We start from the raw sequence: 16,806 nt of genomic DNA, 5'->3' as shown, positions 1-16,806 counted from the left end.
TGATACATGCATCAAACAGTCACAGATTTCACTCTAGGTACTAGTGCTAAAGACATCAAAATACAGAATGAAACTCAGAACACTTTAAAGATGTACAAAGTGGAAAGGGGAACCAGGGGAAAAATCCTCTAGTAATACTGAATAATTGAGAAAAAAGCCAAGAAGGTCTGAGGGAATAATCTGGGTGACTCAAAGTTCATCCTCATCACAAAGGCAAAGTGAGATGAAACGAGATGAAACAGAAGACAGGGAAAGATTAAATATTGGGAGAAAATTTTTGTCTGCCAGCAGTCAATCCATGACAGAGATGGTAATAAAAGTTTCCAGGCATCAAAACCCAAGAAGTATATCAAACACAAAAAAGACAGAAAAATGTTATAAGCCTGTGTTACTCTGTTTTATTCCCCCAGCATCTCTACCATGAGAGACAATTATATTAATTTAGGAATACTGTATTTATTAAGGAAAAAAAGTCCCTTGAGACTTGCATAGAAGAGAAAGTTTCTGCCATTTTCATGGGTATTTCTTGCTAAAGAGGAAGAGGCAAAGCTAAATCTGTATTTAGTACCTAATTGTTAGAATGCACTAAGCAAAGTGATAGTGACAGCTTGTTTGTTTCAAAACACAAGTAGAAGGAAGATAAACTGTCATTTAGCAGAAGACTCACAAACTACTAAGAGCAAATGTATTTGATAATGTTTTTATTTAGTTAGGCAAACTGAGATTCCATCACTGTATTTTACTAACTTGAAGGAGGAGTGTTCCTCTCCCAGTTAAAACATACTTTGCACCTTCGCATCACAAGGATGTTTCTAAAACTCATTGTACTTAGCTAATTTTTTGGTATGCGGCCTGAGCACATTATTAGTTAACAATTCTTCCACTTCTCTTATTACTTTTTAGCAGCTGCTATAGGTGCCTCCTGCTGCTGGTAGCAGGAAGGGTTGGCAGCTTGCCAGGCAGGGTGAGAAACTGCAGCAAGAAGTTTTCTTAGAATTTATTTATTTATAAATGCACAAGTCTGGGAGGATCCATGCCCTAACTAGAGGTTGTAAAATACACTGCTGAGGGTGCACACATTACTTTCAAAGATTGAACAGTTTTCTCTCTCACTATAAAGTTAATCAGCAGAGAAGACAGCAGAGGATGCCTCAGAAGAAATGCCTTGCGCTAAGCCATAAATGCTGTCATGAAGAGGCTGTCCTGGGCACCCCACAAGGATGGGATGAAATAGATGGAGTACCTGCTTGGCAGCCACGCAGTAGGAGACTGGAGATGGATGCCAGAAGATAACGTCAGTGAACAGCTCCCTCTCTTTCTACAATGTCTTTCTGTTGCTATACAAATAAAGATGGTGTGTGTACACACAGCACAGTAAAACATGAGATTTCCCTTTCAAAGTGGAGGAAATGGATTCTGTAACAATGATCTATCATAGCAACTCCATCCCTATTATTCCAAGGAACAGCTGTAGATGAGATCACTTTAACCGGGTAGATGTTGGCAGAGAACAGAGATAAGTTGCTCACTGCACTGTCCTTCACCTTCCACATCCTGGCTGACTTTGATAACAGGCTTATTACAAGCCCCAGCTAAACACCAGACCAATGGACCACAATATTACAGCTCTTTTTCCTGATGCCTTGCAAGCAAATGCTTTCCCACTGGTTGAATTCATATTTAGCACTGAGGCATAAGCTGCAGTAGCCATCTCCCACGAACAACTGGATTAGCTAGCACAAAATCTGCTTGGAAAAGCTAGAAGGAAGTGACTGAATTTTAAAATGTCCTGTCCTAAAAAATAAAGTACTTTATTCTAAGTCCTTCTCAGCAAATCCGTGGAAGATGCTAAACCATTTAAGGGAATATATGGTCTTTAACCAGCATCGAGCAGCAAAGACTATGACTTACACTCTTTTCCGGCAGTTTTACATCATCTGCTTAAATCTACTGTGTGAGTATTTAAATAGGCCAGCCAAAAGGACACATTTCTTATCTTGCAGGAGCAGAAAGAGGTGGGGTAGAGCCAACAGGCCTAACAGCCTGACAGGGACAAGAGCTCACCTTGCCCTAACTTTCATGAAGATTTGTACATTAGGAACTCTTGGCTTTAGCAAACCAAGAGTGTCTCCCATCACAGAAGATTGGTCTGAAGAATAAAATTCATTAAACAATATAGTTAGAGTATTTTGCTCAGGTGCAAACCATGCAGAACTTCTCAGAACTGTTCTTTCCACCCCATGGGGAAGAAAGATCACCCTACCTCCTCCCAAGAGCACTGGGACCACAATTGCAACTGAGAAGGAAGGCATGACCTAGACAGCATGGAGATAGCCACATCATCCATGGGTACCAGCTGGCCTGGGAAGGCTTGTATCTATTGCAGGTGAGCCCTTGCCATCCAAAAATTATCCCTGGTCCATGCTAATCCAAGAAGGTGCATGCAGGATTTACTTGGGAGTACTGCCCTGACGGATGCTGGTCCAAACCACGTCAAGGACCTTTACAACACTGTAAGAGTGTTTACAATTGAAGAACTGCCCAATCCCTGCTCTGGCACTGTTTTGCTTGCTACCCGTATGTAAATTCAAATGCAGAGGTCTGGTGCTCCTGTGTATCTTACTGTTGACAAGTCTCTGAATTAGCCTTGACTACATTGAGTCACACCACTGTCAGGCTGGAACAGAAAGAAACAGGGAGGAAGGATGAAAGGAATATCACGAAGAATTGGTTTGATACAGGAACAGCTCATCTACATTCTGTTCTCTTCAAAGTAAGCATTTAAGAGCAATATTGTCCCTTGGTTTTTTTACTAGTGTTAAATCCATAGTACTGTGTTACTAGGATTGTTCTGTGGATGGCAAACACAGTGTTTTAGTGCATATTAAATAACCATTTCTTTTTATTGTCTTTGCTGGTATTTCAACAATGCAGAGAGATTTCACCTAAGATCTGTGCCCACTGAGCTGTGGCCTGGTTACAAATGTCACAGAGTGCTCAGAATCAGGGTTAAGAATCAGCAAATACTGGGCAAGACAGATAAGAGATGGAAAAATAAAAAAATAAAAATACTTCAGTCATCTCATAGACTCAGGGACAAAGGCAAAGCAAATGGAGGGCTAAATGTCCTACAGGAAAGCTGTAGCCAAGCCATGTACTAGCCTACTGCTTTCACTGCAGCTTTATCATCCTTGTCAGTGGGAGAATGAGGCACCGAGAGCATCTCCAAGGTTTCTGCCTGCAGAAGCACAGGGAGAGGAGGACACAGCTCTTTGCTTCATTGCCATCTTCATGCAGACTGTAAATTTAGATTCAATCTCACAGGAAAGAGCTAGCATTTGTTCCAAGTAGGGCAACAGCCTCAGCAGCCACATTATCACAGTGGGAGAAAATTAGATTAAAGTGTGAACGACATGACATACTGCTCTTAAACAGTAAATACAAAATTCCTACCTCAGAGGTTTGGTATTTATGTGCATAACTGTATTAGAGCTGATGAAAGGTACAGTCACACCATGCTGTAGATCAACATAAGAACGTAACTCTAAGCATACAGATTTTTGACATTTATTGGGCACCAAGTCATGCAACTTCATTCTCGTCCTCACACTTAGAATCTCCTGCCTCTTAACAAGACATGACAGAGCTATAAAATCAAACAGATTGGGTGAAGAACTCTAGGCAAACGTATTAGATCTAAAATCAGTTACATTCTGAAACATGTTGCTTTGCTTCCTTTGGTAAATAGCATCCATTTGTGATTAGAAATTGTGCTACTAAACACAGAACAACAATTAAACATACATAACATATAGATATAAAATTATCCTTCTCTGAATTCAAACTCCTGAGAGTAAATGAACTCCAAAGAACAGTGTTTTCAGTGTTTAAGCTTAGCTGGCACTGCCTGACATTGAAATATGCTGGGATGAGAGGCGTGTAGAGCGTACCATAGCCCATGGAGCAGCCACACCTCGCCATAAATGGTAAGTGCAGCATAAAGTTTATTTCACCTTGTGATAGGTAATGATGAATGGGAAAACATCAACTTCTCCCTTCTCCAGCAGTTGCTAGAAATTTCAAATTTCTTTCTATATATCATTACAGAACTTCTGCAATGAAAACTTTTATGTATGTCATTAGACAGCTGAGAATCACAAACCCTGTGATTCTCTCAACTCATATCCAGATGTGCCATGTTCCTACACTGTCCTCCTCTCTACCACGGCCCTCTCTCAATATTCTGCTCCCAGTGTGCAAAAGGATCAGTCTAAAAATCACTTAAGCCAGTGCCTAGGCCTCATGGACTGCCACTGAGCCTTTGCTTAGTATTTCTTCTGAATCAGTGCTGCTATTGCGCAATGGAAAGAATTAATGCTGTAATCTAATACCTGAGGTATTATAATAATGTTAATCAGGGAAGTACTTAAGCACTTGATTCACTAAATCCTAAATCAGGGTCCTACTCTTTGGTCCAAGTAATAAGAAGCATTTTTGCATCTGCCTATTTTGAGCAAAGAACTTTAACAAGACTAATCGCATAATTACAGTTATGCTCCAGCTTAAGTGTTTTGCTTGATCAGAGCATTGGCTAGCAATTTTTTAAAGTGTTCTATGCTGGAAAGTAATTATTATCTCTAAAGCAACTGTTGCCACATCATCCATCACATTCTCATCTTCCAATTTCTTTCTTTTTTGAAAACACCTGGTTCGAATGTTGATCACACTGACATTAGTGACAGTTTTGTTGCTGATGGCATTGTGATCAGAAACTTCCTCCACAGATTTCCACTGGGATGGAGGGAAAAGGTTTGAATATTTAATAAAGAACATTAATGCTTATTTTAACAACTGCAGTGGATGATACAGGCAACATTTCAAAGATTCACATCAACATTCCTAGCTTCCTGCTGTGCTTAAGGAAACAGAATTTCCAACCATTAAAGCTTTTTCTGGTAGTTCCAATAGCCAATTTAGACACAGGCTGCTGTCACGCTATATTTTTTCTTAAATAACCATGACATGAGACAAACAAGGTCATTTATGAAAAGTGGCTGTCACAGAAGAGGTCACTATTTTCATACATAGTTATTTTTAAAGGCATCAGGTTATTTCTTTAAAGCTGACCCATGCAGCCACATGATGAGGTGCTGTTGGCACCCCTTTGCCTTTATTTCTAGACATCAGCTGTCACCTGATGAAACAGCTCACGACTGTGTCCTTTATGGCTCTGTAGCCCATGGCCTCACACTTGTCCAGGAGAACATACTTAACCAAAATTTCTCCTGCCAACCAGCCAGCTGCCTGAAAGCCCATGCAATCCTTACCAGCTGCCTCTGGCTACTCTCTCCATTATCTCATGCATTACTTTCACACTGGCCGCTGTTTAGAGTTGTTCCCTTCACATGCATCTCCTGAGTGTGGTCTTCCCAGGCCGTGCTTGTCCCTGTCATGTCACATCCCTGTCCTGGCACAGGATTCTCACACCTACCCCCCAGGATCACAAACAAGTACCTGCAGTTTTTATAAAGGCTAAGTGATGCATGATCCTATGCAGTAAGTGTATTTGTGAGTCACATAAGTCTTCAACTACCTCTGAATAAAGTCCATGTATTTATTTTAAACGGTGAAAGGTAACCTGAAGTAGAATTTATCTTGCTCCAGCATGAAGACAATGAGGCAATGACTAATGTCTTCAGTGGAGAACTCACAACACTAAAATGTAAACACTTTATTTAACCAACATTTTTCATGTCTGTTGACTTTAATAGCTCTGTTGACCAAAAATAAATCAACAACAAGGACAGGTTATATCTTTAATATACTTGGGGAAATAAATAATTTGTGCTGCTTGGGTGTACTTTGGCCAAAATTTACAATTATAAAATCAAATCAATCCTGCCTCTAAGACCTAGAAGAAGAAAGCAATGAAACATCCTAAGTATTTAAAACCAAATACAATTTCAAATATACAATAAATGGTTATGCCATAATAGTCTGAATTATCTCAGAGTCAACTTCTACCCTGGCTTTAAACTTTTGCAGCCTCTGTGTATTCGATTTTGCTACTTGACTCATGCATACATCACCCAATACTATTGTTTAAAATTCCTGATTAGCAGGAGCAGTAGCATTGGAAACTGATTGCATTTTTCTAGTAAAATATTGCAGAAAGGAATATTAAGTGGGCAGTTTTAATAAATAGTTACATGTTAACTTACAATGGAGGTTGTTTTTCCTCTCTGCATCAATTTGTAGCTAGTTAAAAAGGGAGGTTAAATTCTATTTTCACATTTCTTTATGTTCCTTTCAATACACACAGCCTCTCGTGGTACAAATTTAACTGACAAAGGAGAATTAGGGATGGAAAATTAAAGTATGTATCCAACAACACACAGTGAAATGGACTCCAGCCTGTTGTGTTTTGTCCAGAGACAGACAGACATGGTACATGGACAAGTGAGAAGAACTGATGTGGTGAACACCTTGAAGAAAACTAACTTACCTTCTTGTAGGCACACAGGTTTATCACTGGGTTTCCAGCTCAGGGAGCCATTAAAGTGTCTCACACAAAGTTTTTTGGAAGTACCATTGAGCCTATATCCTTCTTGGCAATGGAACCGGACCACCACACTTTCAAAGAAAACACCTGCACTGGGCGTCTTGTAGCCATGTTCAGGAGCCCCAGGATCAGCACATGCTTGCAGGTCATCAAACCCTGTGTCAGACAAAGATATAATTCAACTGTGCTCATTTACTTCTCATGCTTTTTCTGTCTTTATCCATTATTTTCACAAGGACCTTGTACCTTCCATATTGACCACTAGCAAACCTGCTTGGGTACCAGGTACTCCAGGGTTGGAGACGACCCACCCCCAGCTGAAACGCTCAGGTGACAGAAGTATTCCAGTCTTTTCATGCAGCAAGTAGCTGCATGAAGCAAAAGTCAACAACACTCCTTGGTAGCTGCCCTGGATAAAAATAAAGCACTTGACCCAGCCTACCAGTGGGGATTGCTCAGTAATGTGTCTGTAATCACTTCTGGGGACTATGGGAATTTGTAGGCCTCATGCAGTCACTAGTAAGAATAATAATGTGTCAGAACCAGAGAGGAAGAAAAAATAAGGGGGCATGAAACTTAACTGCCATCCAAAGACACAGTAATTGAAATAGGAGAATTGCTAAGTACAGTGAGATTTCAAGATGGGAGAGAGATCTGCCACAGGGGAAAGGGACACTGTGTTGTTAGATGAATGCGACCCTCTTATCTCTTTGGCTTGGTGGCCCACCACACTTTCCACACATTGTTATGGGAGTGCTGTATTACTCCATTGACACCAGAAGGGAATTTTAAAGTCCTTTACCTCTACAAAATTAACTGTAAAATAACAAACTAAACCCCAACAGTTGCAATCAATAAATGTGATTGTTTATCACTTTTTAAAACTCATTTCAATGCCATTTGCATAAGTGGAAGCTTTCTTTACTGCAAAGCAGCAAAGGTTTAGTGCAGCAGTGAACAAGGGCTGCGTACAGAAAGAGCAAATAGCTTTGGAACAGGAACAGGAGGGGGGCAATTAATGCTGACGGGAGGGATGCCTGGAAAGTGTTAAAATCATTGGATGGTAATTTTAGTGTTTTGATTTTAAAAGAATTGTATCAGACAGCCTCAGCTACTTCCTGCATAATAAGAATCAGATGCCTCCACAGTGCAGTCAGAGAGAAGGAAGATATTACAGTAAAGGACTTTTTGAAATAAATCTCCATTTCCCGAAGCTAAATCATTCCCTCTGTCAAGGGCTCATTGTGACGCTGTGGCAGCCAAATGGAGAGCACTGAAGGTGATGAAGGGCTCTTGCATTTGAGCACTGAATATCTCTGCTCAGTCACCTGGCTGACAGCTGCTAGTGAAGAAGCAGGAGGCCTACATCAAGCCACTTGTGTCCTATGTCCCATCACCTGTTTCTGTGAGCAGAGGCAGGACACACTGTGGAGTCACCAGGGTGGATTGCACATTCCTGGATTTCCAGGTCCTGTGCTGAACTCCCCAACCAGGCTGTAATTCCCAGGAGGTGATGTGATGGACAGAACCCAGCCCAAATTCCATGACCAACAGCCACCCGGCGCCCCTCTGCAGTGCTCCAACACCTCTCCACTTCCCCAGCATCCCCTCTCCCGGCTGAAACAGCACAAGAGCAGCAAAGCAGCTGCTCTTGCGCAGCTTCACTCCTCCTCCAGTGCAGTTCATCCTGGGAATTGAAGCATCAGTGCAGTGGCCAAGTCAAACACATCCCTGAATTCCACCCACGCCTGGCTCATCTGCCTCAGCTCAAGTCCTCCAGTGTAAATCACCCCAGACTCTGTAATTTGCCAATGGGATGAACAAGGAGAAGCACAGTCATTATGATCATGGGATTACACGCTGTAGGCAATACTTATTAACAGAGAAAGGCTGCCCATTTTTACTGGAGATTAAAAAGAAGCTTCTTATGCTCCAGACAGCAAGCCCACATCCTTTAATAATGTCAGTGAAGATCTTAATTATTTCCCATTAAACCAAGGGATAACATGACATTTAGATCAATTTTGTTACTTCAGTAATCTCGGAATTTGCAGTCAGGTGAGGAATACTGTAACTCGCCTTGAGATATATGTCCTTTCTCACTAGCTGCATCAGGAAAAATTACACTGCTGCCTACTACTTTGCCTCTGCAACAACACAGGAAAAGGAAAGGTGCTGAGGTCAAACACAATTTGCCTGGTAAAAAAACTGAGCCAAGCTCATTTCTCAGTTTTCAAAAAGTCAAATATGCAAAGTTAGAGATTTTTACACTTGTCAGCACAAAACTGAACATGGAAGGCAAAAATGTTTTCTTCCCTAGAGCAGGCTAATTTTGTGACCCTACTGCCACTTTTCTGGTGACCCTCCACAAGCAAAGATTTCCATTCTTCCTTGGAATCCTTTTGCAGTGTGTGGGTCTCTCAGGTTCTTTTTGTTGAGTGCGGTTAGCAAGCAGACAAATCTATCTATCCCCAAGGGGAATTCCCAAGTAGAAACTGGAACATGAATGGGAAAATTGAATTATGCACCCTCTGGTTTCTACAGAGCCAGTAGCCAGCTGTTACTCAGTTATTGCATAATAGATGACACACGGACTCAGCAGAGGATCACCGCTTCCTGGCTTGTTCCTGAAGCAAGGAAGAAGGAAAAAGCCTCAGGGAAGAGCCAATCAGGCAGATGGCACACACAATACAGTAGCATCTCATGGTAAAGCCATGAAGGCAAAGCAAATAAATACCTAACCCCATCTTAGCTCCATAGATAGGAACAGTAGATGCAGCTCAAATCAAAGTCCTGCTGGAAACAATGGAAGGCACCTGGATGTCAAGCTTCTTATGAAAGTGTAGATGATCCAGGCACAAAGCAGAGAAGTCAGGGCTGTGCTGGGGCTGGGAAGAAGGAGGTATAAGGAAGGTATGGGAAGGCTGCCCCTGTGCTGAGGATCTCCCAGTGCACAACAGGCACTGCAGGTGTTCCAAAGGGGCAATTGCCACCAGAGAATTCCAGAGAAGCCAGGAACTGCTCTGATTTTCACCAGGCCTGCTCCTCTCTTGCACAAGAGCTGTGGTGAAGTTTCAACAGCTTATTTAGCAGACAGCTAAGTCCATCAGTCTTTTCCAATTTAAGTATAAACTTTCTGTTACAGTATTCAAGAACAATAATGCTCAAACATCCCTGAGAATTGCCATCTTCCATTTCTTCTTAATAATAGCAGAATTAGACCCTTTACATAATAATCCTATCCATACAATCTCATCTAGTTAAGCTCCACCCTATAAAAAAAATTTAAATATATGTCTTCAGTGACATATATTGGTAAATTTTTTTTCTCACAATCTTTGTTTTCTTTTCTTTTTCCAAACTATGCATTTAAGAGCAGCTACTCCAAGTTGTGACACAGTAATTTTCTAATGGTAGGAGTAATCCTACATAATAGATGAGATGCTATAGCCATCTTATGGTCTAATCCCTTTAGAACCTGATAAAAAAAGCCAAAAATCTGCTCAGCCGGAGCCATCATATAGTTCTTTGGAAGAGAAAGCCAGTCTTTCAGCTATAATAAAAAGCTGCTATCCATTAGGTAAAAGGTATATCAGATAAGATAGAAAGTAACTCAGAACTACAATGGCTTCTGTTTCTTGACAAACCCTTCAATAAGTCTTTGGGGAAAATATTACTGGACTTTTTCTCATGGTTAAAAGGAGGGAAGGGGAAATCATCATCACTATCTACTAGTAAAAATTATACAATACACTTCTTAAATAAAGAAGTAAACTCTCATGTTGCCTATATAGTAAAAATTTAGTAAGGCCAGCAGCCATCATAATCAATACTTTATGGAATGCTATTGCATGGCTTTATATCCCTAAAGTAAACACTACACAATTACTGCTGGAACTGACTATTTCAGTAATCAAAGTAGGTTAATATTTGGTCCAAGTTGCAGACTTTCTGTATCACAGTACATTTAAAGGATATTGTGTAAAATTTCATGGACAATAATGTCTTCTTGGCAAGGTTAATGAGCACATAAGGTCATCATCATCAACAAAGCATGCAGTTGATACAGAATATATTTTGGGGTTGGTATTTACCAATTTACCACTTTTCTACTCTTGGACCAACCAGAAAATAGCAATGCTCTTGATTTGGATAACCCTCAAGCAGATTATATGGTGCTTATTTTACCTAAATTTCTTAGTATTGTCAGTCAGGTAAAATAATGTAAAATTAATGAGAAGACTGAAAAATGAGCAATGTCCTCCTTGGGGTATAAAATGAACCATTGTAAATAACTTGATCAGATTGCTCTGAGAATTCTGCATTGTACATTCTCAAACTTAAAATTATTCATCTCATCCCCAATGAAAAGCCTGAAATGCTGGAATCCAGGGGAACATTACATATGTGTGATGACAAGAAATCGTGACAGCCACAACTGAGCTTCAGACATGCTTAAAAAAAGGCAGGAGGAAGAGCCCCTCAGTTCATCCCATAAATCTATTTTTCTCTGCTTCTTTTTCTCAGTTGCGTGTTTTGTTTTCCTTGTTTCCCCTCTTCTCTCACCTCTGTATCTTACAGCTCCTTGTAAATTCATGGTGCTGGCAAGGTGATTTCTAATCTAGATTTGATGGACTTCTTTGCCTCTAAAGCTGCTATAAAACATTTCAGTGACACACTGCTGATCGATGTGAGCTCAGAACTGGCTTCACTCATTCTTAAACAGAGGCATCACTCTCATTCCATTTTGTTATATACACCCAGTGAATGAAAAGTGGCATATAATGTGCAATAATATTCAAGACAGAGAGTATTTTCAGTCTTTGTCTTCAGCAGGATGGAGAATGGGCTTCTTGTACATCAACATCTGCATTTGGGTTCACTAAATCTGTCTCAACCAGAAGCAGGAGGAAGCAGAGGCTTCACAGACTGGCAGGACCAGACTGCCTGCACACACATTTTAGAAGGAGTCTGTAAACACTGCAGGAGCAGGTTATTTTAGGCCAGCTCTCAATAAAAAGCCATTCTGGGACTAAAACAGAAGGGCCACAAGTGTAAACATGCCAAGGGCTTGCTTGTCTTGTACAAAGGAAAAGTTGTTTTCATCCCTTCAGGAGTTTCTGCCCTGTTTCTGTGAAAGCCATGCAGTCACAGCACTGTGTGCCTCTGGCTGTTTATGCTTCCTTGCTGCTGCTGATGTTAATTGAACTATCCATGTACCCTAGGAACAAGAAAAGGAAGATGTGCTTTGATTAGCATCTAGACTTGGAAGTGAAATTTAATTATAAAGCCATGATTTCATTAGTGAAATGCCTGCTAAAATCTAAACTCTCCTTAATCCCTGAAAGGTCAGTAATGCTTAAGCTTCCCTGAGACTTCAGCAGCTTTGCAAAGCCCTGCCTTGTTCAGGATGTGAATCACAGCCTCCCTTGCTACCCTTGCAGAACACGCTCCCAGCATGGCTGCATATCACTCCTCATTGGGCTAAGCCTTACCCAGGGCAGACTAACAAGCCACTGGAAGAGACAGAGAAGCTCAAATTACTTTGTAGGAGAAACAGAACAGCAAAAAAGACCTCCAAGGACAGGTATTTTGTTCAAGTCACAAACTGATCTATCAAATCAAGAACACCATTAAGCTACTTACAACACAACATCCTTCTTATAACACAAGAGCATCATAGCAGAAAAAAAGAAAATCAGTGTGTAATGCAGCTCCTGAGCACCAAACCAACCCATCTGCAGTAAAAAATGAACACGCAAGCCCTGCATGAAGAGCAGCAGACTCCAAGAGAGGCAATTGGTCATTCAAAAGGCTGAAAGGTTCACTCATTTGCAGTTCCTCATTTTTCTGATCTTGCATCTTCTCCCACAACCCCGGCCTCCCATCTGTGTTCTCCATCCTCCTTCACCACAACCCACTGTCAGCCAACACCCGACCTGGCCTTGCACTCTCCTAGAAGACCACTGTGATCCCAAATATTGCCCACCACTATGCCCACCACCTCTCTCTCTCTCCTCTTCTCAATGGGCCCTTGGAAAGGAGTAGTCACTCAAAGATGTTCGTAAGGGCAATGATCAGCTCAACCTTAAAATCCCTACTCAAGTATGACAAGTCCCTGGGCATTTTTGTGCTAAAACAAACTGACATCTCCCTAGAAAGCCCAAGAATTGCTCCTCCCTCCAGAGAGGGTACAGGGGATGGAATGTGAGGAGCCACAAGCAGGATAAAGTGTCCTCAGAGGACAAAATGGATCTTCTAGGAGCCACCCAGGAACTGCTTCTGCCTGGGAACACCACCAAGGAAAAAGAAGCACAAGCTGCAACGTCAGCAGGGCAGGTTGATAGGCCCTGCATAGATGACTGCAGATGTAGTAACAGCATCTTTCTTTCAGGGGTCACTGCAATTACCATTCAACACTCACAGCTGACAGCACATCCCAGCTGGTGCCTGACCAGTGTCAGGCAGCAGGGAACAAGCTGAATTTCCTACCCATAGAAACCCTCACCATTTTGAATTTTGGATGTGAACCTTGATGCAGGATTCTTTTATTGCCTTGACATTAGGCTAATACACACGGAAAAACCATTTAAAATTGCTGGAAAAAGAAGGTGGTTCAGAATACAATCAGCAAAACACTTCAGTAAACCCACAGCAAACTAAAAAAAACCACTTGTTTCTTTTGGAGAAAGAGTTTCTTCTAATTAATATCTTAAACAGCACAGGCTTATCCCTTTAATCACAACTTCTCACACTTAATATAGCTGTGCCATCTTTGTAAATAAGCCATTTCATTTATAATGCAAGAAGCACTTGTTGGATTACAAAAGCCTGGGAGTAACAAGTCTAACTGCATAATTTATGAACCCGTATGAAATGTCATATGCTGCTCTGTGATCCTCTGAACTTGCCATCACCTAAATGAAAAACAAGACGCAGAAAGCAAATGTACTGCTGGTTCTGCTGACAGAGCTCACATGTTCTGTGTTTTTGTTACAGAAAGTTACCGTGGCTATTGTGGGATATGATTCAGAGTGAATAAAAACCCATTTACCACACAATAAATCCCACAACCTTCTCCCAGCTCCTAAACTCTTAAACTGGATATTTATTTTTCCAACAAAGTAATTGAAAATTATTAAAATGGTACTCTGAGGCCTAGATTGGGGTGAGCTCAAATCAAGTATTAGGCAGAAATAATTAAAAACCTGAAGACAAAGTTTGGTCACCTTTCTGCAAATATAGAGTGAATATTTTCTGAATCTCCATTTATCCAGTTAATTAAGTTTAATGACTAGTTTTATTCAAGCTGCAAACTCCACAAGAAATGAAAAAAGGTATAAAACCAGAGAGGTCTTTTCCTATTCTATAAAAAAGAAGCATGTGAGAATAAATGACTTCTTCAATTTCCAATAATATTTCATGTTTTTAAGTTAATTTAAAATACAAAATTGTGCTTAAATAAGCTTACCTGTGTGCATATTTTTTATCCTTAAGGTAATTTAAACTACTTTAAAGTGGTTCTTCTTGGAAATGGTACTTCCACATTTCTTATCGGAACCTTGAATATCTGTAAATTCTAATTTCTATGTATTTTATTTATTCTATTTTCTATTTTCTTTACTTATTCTAATTTCTATCTACAAAAAATTGCAAACATGGTTTGACAAGGATGACTAATTTTTTAAACAATTCAGTTTTAAAAAATAGTCAAACACCACCTTTTATCATAATAAAAACAAGAATGCAGTAAAATATCTCTATATACTTCAGTAAATGGGCAAATACCTAACACATTCTCCTATTCATTTTGCTGATAAGGAACTGTAATAAAGATGATATTTTCCAAATGTGCTTTTGGATGGTGATCCATAAGCATCATCATAAGGAATTAAATATGTACAAATCCAGACTATAAAATATTAATACATCACTTATGCCAAGATTTTCTTTTTACTGATTTAAATGAAAAAGTGAGCTCATTACTTGGATTTAAACCAACCAACCCCATTTCTGTTTTCATCCTCAGATGTAGCATTTTATATATTAGGTGTCGTAGGATTTCATTAGAGTTGCAATACTGTTTATGTGGGAATCCAGCCTTAGGTCACTAAACTGGATCAATAACAGCATAGAAAGCTACTAATAAAAATGTGACAAATAAAACAATATACCCATAATTTCAAGCATGTTATGGGCCTGCTGAGTTTTTCAAAAAGCAGTATCTAAGTATTGCTGTTTATCTGTCCTATATACTTAGCACTCTGAAAAAAATTAATTACCATGAGTTAGTTTAAACAATCTTAGTCTAGACAGGCAACCCTTAGGAAACAAAAAAACCAAAAAACAAAAAACCCAAAAATGAATCATGAGCTAGTTACTATAGTAATACTTCTTCTAGACCAATAGCATATAATATTATTCATCACAGCAAATCCAAAATGATGAAATGTCACACTGTTCTGCAGAGATCCTTGTTTCTGTAAGATGCAGGAATTAAATACTCAATGGTATGAGTTGGGGTGTTGATATTTATGCTTTCAACAGCTACAGGCTTCCCTAGATAACACTATATTTTTACTTTGTACCACAGTATGGTAATCCAACAATTTTTTTGCTTTTCAGGCTGTTCTGTATAAATCAATTTAATACTTTCCCAAGACCAGGCCCAGCTGGGTATGGGGACAATCACAATTAATGTGTGAATATTGTTAATATTAAACTTTTGAATGAAGTGCACACTAGAGAAGACTGAGAGACGCCATTTAGAAAACTGGTACATACTAAAACAAGAGAGCTGACAGACACTGTTTCCAGCTTTTGCACTGATTCTCTATCACTATCCTCTGATGCTTCTGGGTACTCTGACAGCTCTTGTGTCCTACAGTGATTTTTCTCTATACGTACCTACCCATGAAACCACAGTCTTTGCTCTTAAATGGGGACCTCATGACAGCCATCCATTTTTTATTAATCTTTTCCTCTGTGTATGTTTTACTTGCTGATACTTATTCACTTAGCCTTGCACAATTGGGATATTATTTACCTACAGGTCTAGGAGATGTAAAAGAAGATGAGGTGGCTTAGTGGGTTCACCAGGTATTTCCCACACGAGAACTGGCATTGCACTCCAACATTTGCTTCAGATCACCCTACAAAGCATTTCTATTTTATTCTAAGTAAAGTTTTTAGAAAGTAAGTAGATAATATCCATTGGGAAAAAAAATAATACCCTTATTGATTTTGGTCATAATCTGAACCTAAGCAGAACTGATTTTCTTCTATATTGAGGAGAACTTATTTTCTTCTATATTGAAAAGTTCCTGTATGTCTTCAGTGCTCTGCTAGTACTGTTAGCATAAACCACAGGTTTTACTCTGTTTCTCTTCATGAGAATGCATTTTTTGAAGAAAAATGGAACATAATCATCTTGCTCTTTTCCAAGTATGTGATAAATCCCAAAATTGTACAGAAGGGTAGCAGGAGTCTGGCAGGGCACTAGCAATGAAGTATTGCCATCACATCCAAACACTTTTAACTTAAAATACTCATTTAAAGTGCTCTGTCCTGTGAGTTATTCTGTCCACACTGAGAAGACTGGAAAAATCAGTGGGAGGTTAAGATAATGCAGATGCATTTTTCTTCTTTTTTTTTTTTTTTTTGATTCATAATGGTGTTACACTTAATCCTCATGCACCCATTTTCCTCATGAAGTCTTTCCAAGGAACTCCCAGCTGATAGAAGGTGATGGGAGGCTGCTCACAGAATCCGAACAAGAAACTCAGAGCAAAGTCACAGAAGAGCCAGTGATCAAGATGGAAACATTTATAATTAAAATACTGTGCAGCTCCACAGTCACCATGTTAAACCCCCTAAAAAAAAAATCCAGAAAAATGTCAGTGACAAATTCCACTGGCACACTCAGTTTTTGTGGCATCACCAAAAAATAACAAAGTGTACAAAGTCTCCTCTGATCCAGTACATCCCCTTTCAATGCAATCTGTTTACCCTCTAATCAGTTTTTATTACCGGGCTTTGCAAGGGTTCCTCAGGGGTGAAGAGATAGATGAGAGTCTTGACTTCATGATCAGAAGGCTGGATTTATTATTTTATGATATATAATACATTAAGACTATACTAAAAGAAATAGAGACAAAAGTTCAGAAGCTGCTATGCTAAGAATAGAATAGTAATGAAATCAACAAAGGAGCTCTCCCTGATTCTGTCCCAGAGGGAGCTTGTCT

The 16,806-nt window shown here is 39.7% G+C and overlaps 1 protein-coding gene across 4 annotated transcripts in view; it reads right to left on the bottom strand.

Annotated features, from left to right (window-relative positions):
- The window catches only part of SUSD4 (sushi domain containing 4), a 78,841-nt gene that overhangs the window by 20,066 nt on the left and 41,969 nt on the right, over positions 1-16,806 (bottom strand). For all 4 annotated transcript variants that reach the window (XM_058019758.1, XM_058019756.1, XM_058019755.1 and 1 more), the window contains exon 3: positions 6,506-6,718. In XM_058019758.1, the coding sequence (XP_057875741.1) occupies positions 6,506-6,718 (213 nt within the window). The remainder of the gene's footprint in view (positions 1-6,505; positions 6,719-16,806) is intronic.

The sequence above is a fragment of the Melospiza georgiana genome, chromosome 3 (assembly GCF_028018845.1).
Source record: "Melospiza georgiana isolate bMelGeo1 chromosome 3, bMelGeo1.pri, whole genome shotgun sequence".
NCBI classification, from domain to species: Eukaryota; Metazoa; Chordata; class Aves; order Passeriformes; family Passerellidae; genus Melospiza; species Melospiza georgiana.
This window is presented reverse-complemented; position numbering and strand designations above follow the sequence as displayed.